This window comes from Lipotes vexillifer, unplaced genomic scaffold (assembly GCF_000442215.2).
Source record: "Lipotes vexillifer unplaced genomic scaffold, Lipotes_vexillifer_v1.1 scaffold602, whole genome shotgun sequence".
NCBI classification, from domain to species: domain Eukaryota; kingdom Metazoa; phylum Chordata; class Mammalia; order Artiodactyla; family Lipotidae; genus Lipotes; species Lipotes vexillifer.
In genome coordinates this window covers 2,990,363-2,990,691 of record NW_006790307.1, presented here as the reverse complement: position 1 = coordinate 2,990,691, position 329 = coordinate 2,990,363, and the positions used below count along the sequence as shown (strand labels likewise).

At 75.4% G+C, this 329-nt stretch overlaps 1 protein-coding gene across 1 annotated transcript in view; it reads left to right on the top strand.

Moving 5' to 3' along the window:
* DYRK2 (dual specificity tyrosine phosphorylation regulated kinase 2) overlaps positions 1-329 on the top strand; it is a 10,149-nt gene that overhangs the window by 356 nt on the left and 9,464 nt on the right. The window contains 1 exon segment of the mRNA XM_007463575.1: positions 271-328. Within this exon segment, the coding sequence (XP_007463637.1) occupies positions 271-328 (58 nt within the window).

The window sequence follows — 329 nt, the reverse complement described above, 5'->3', positions numbered from 1 at the left end:
GCCCGGCCCGGCTCCACCGCCGGGTCGCGAACTCGCTTGCGCGCCAGGGGCCCGACTTAACTTTGCAGCCGCCTGAGCCCCGCCCCGCGGGAGCTCCGGGTGTCTGCGTCCCCGGCCTCCTGCCGCTCCGGGACGCCCGCGTTCACGGTCCCCGGCTCTGCCCCGGGGAGAGCGGGCTCGGCAGCCTGGAGGGGTGGGGCGGGGCCACCGGGTCCGGGTGACTTTCTCCCCCTTGACCCTCTTTTGTCTCCTCCCGTGCGTGGCTGCCAGGCCGAGGAGGGGACAGCTCCGTTCGCCAGCTTCAGGCTTCCCCGGGGCTCGGTGCGGGG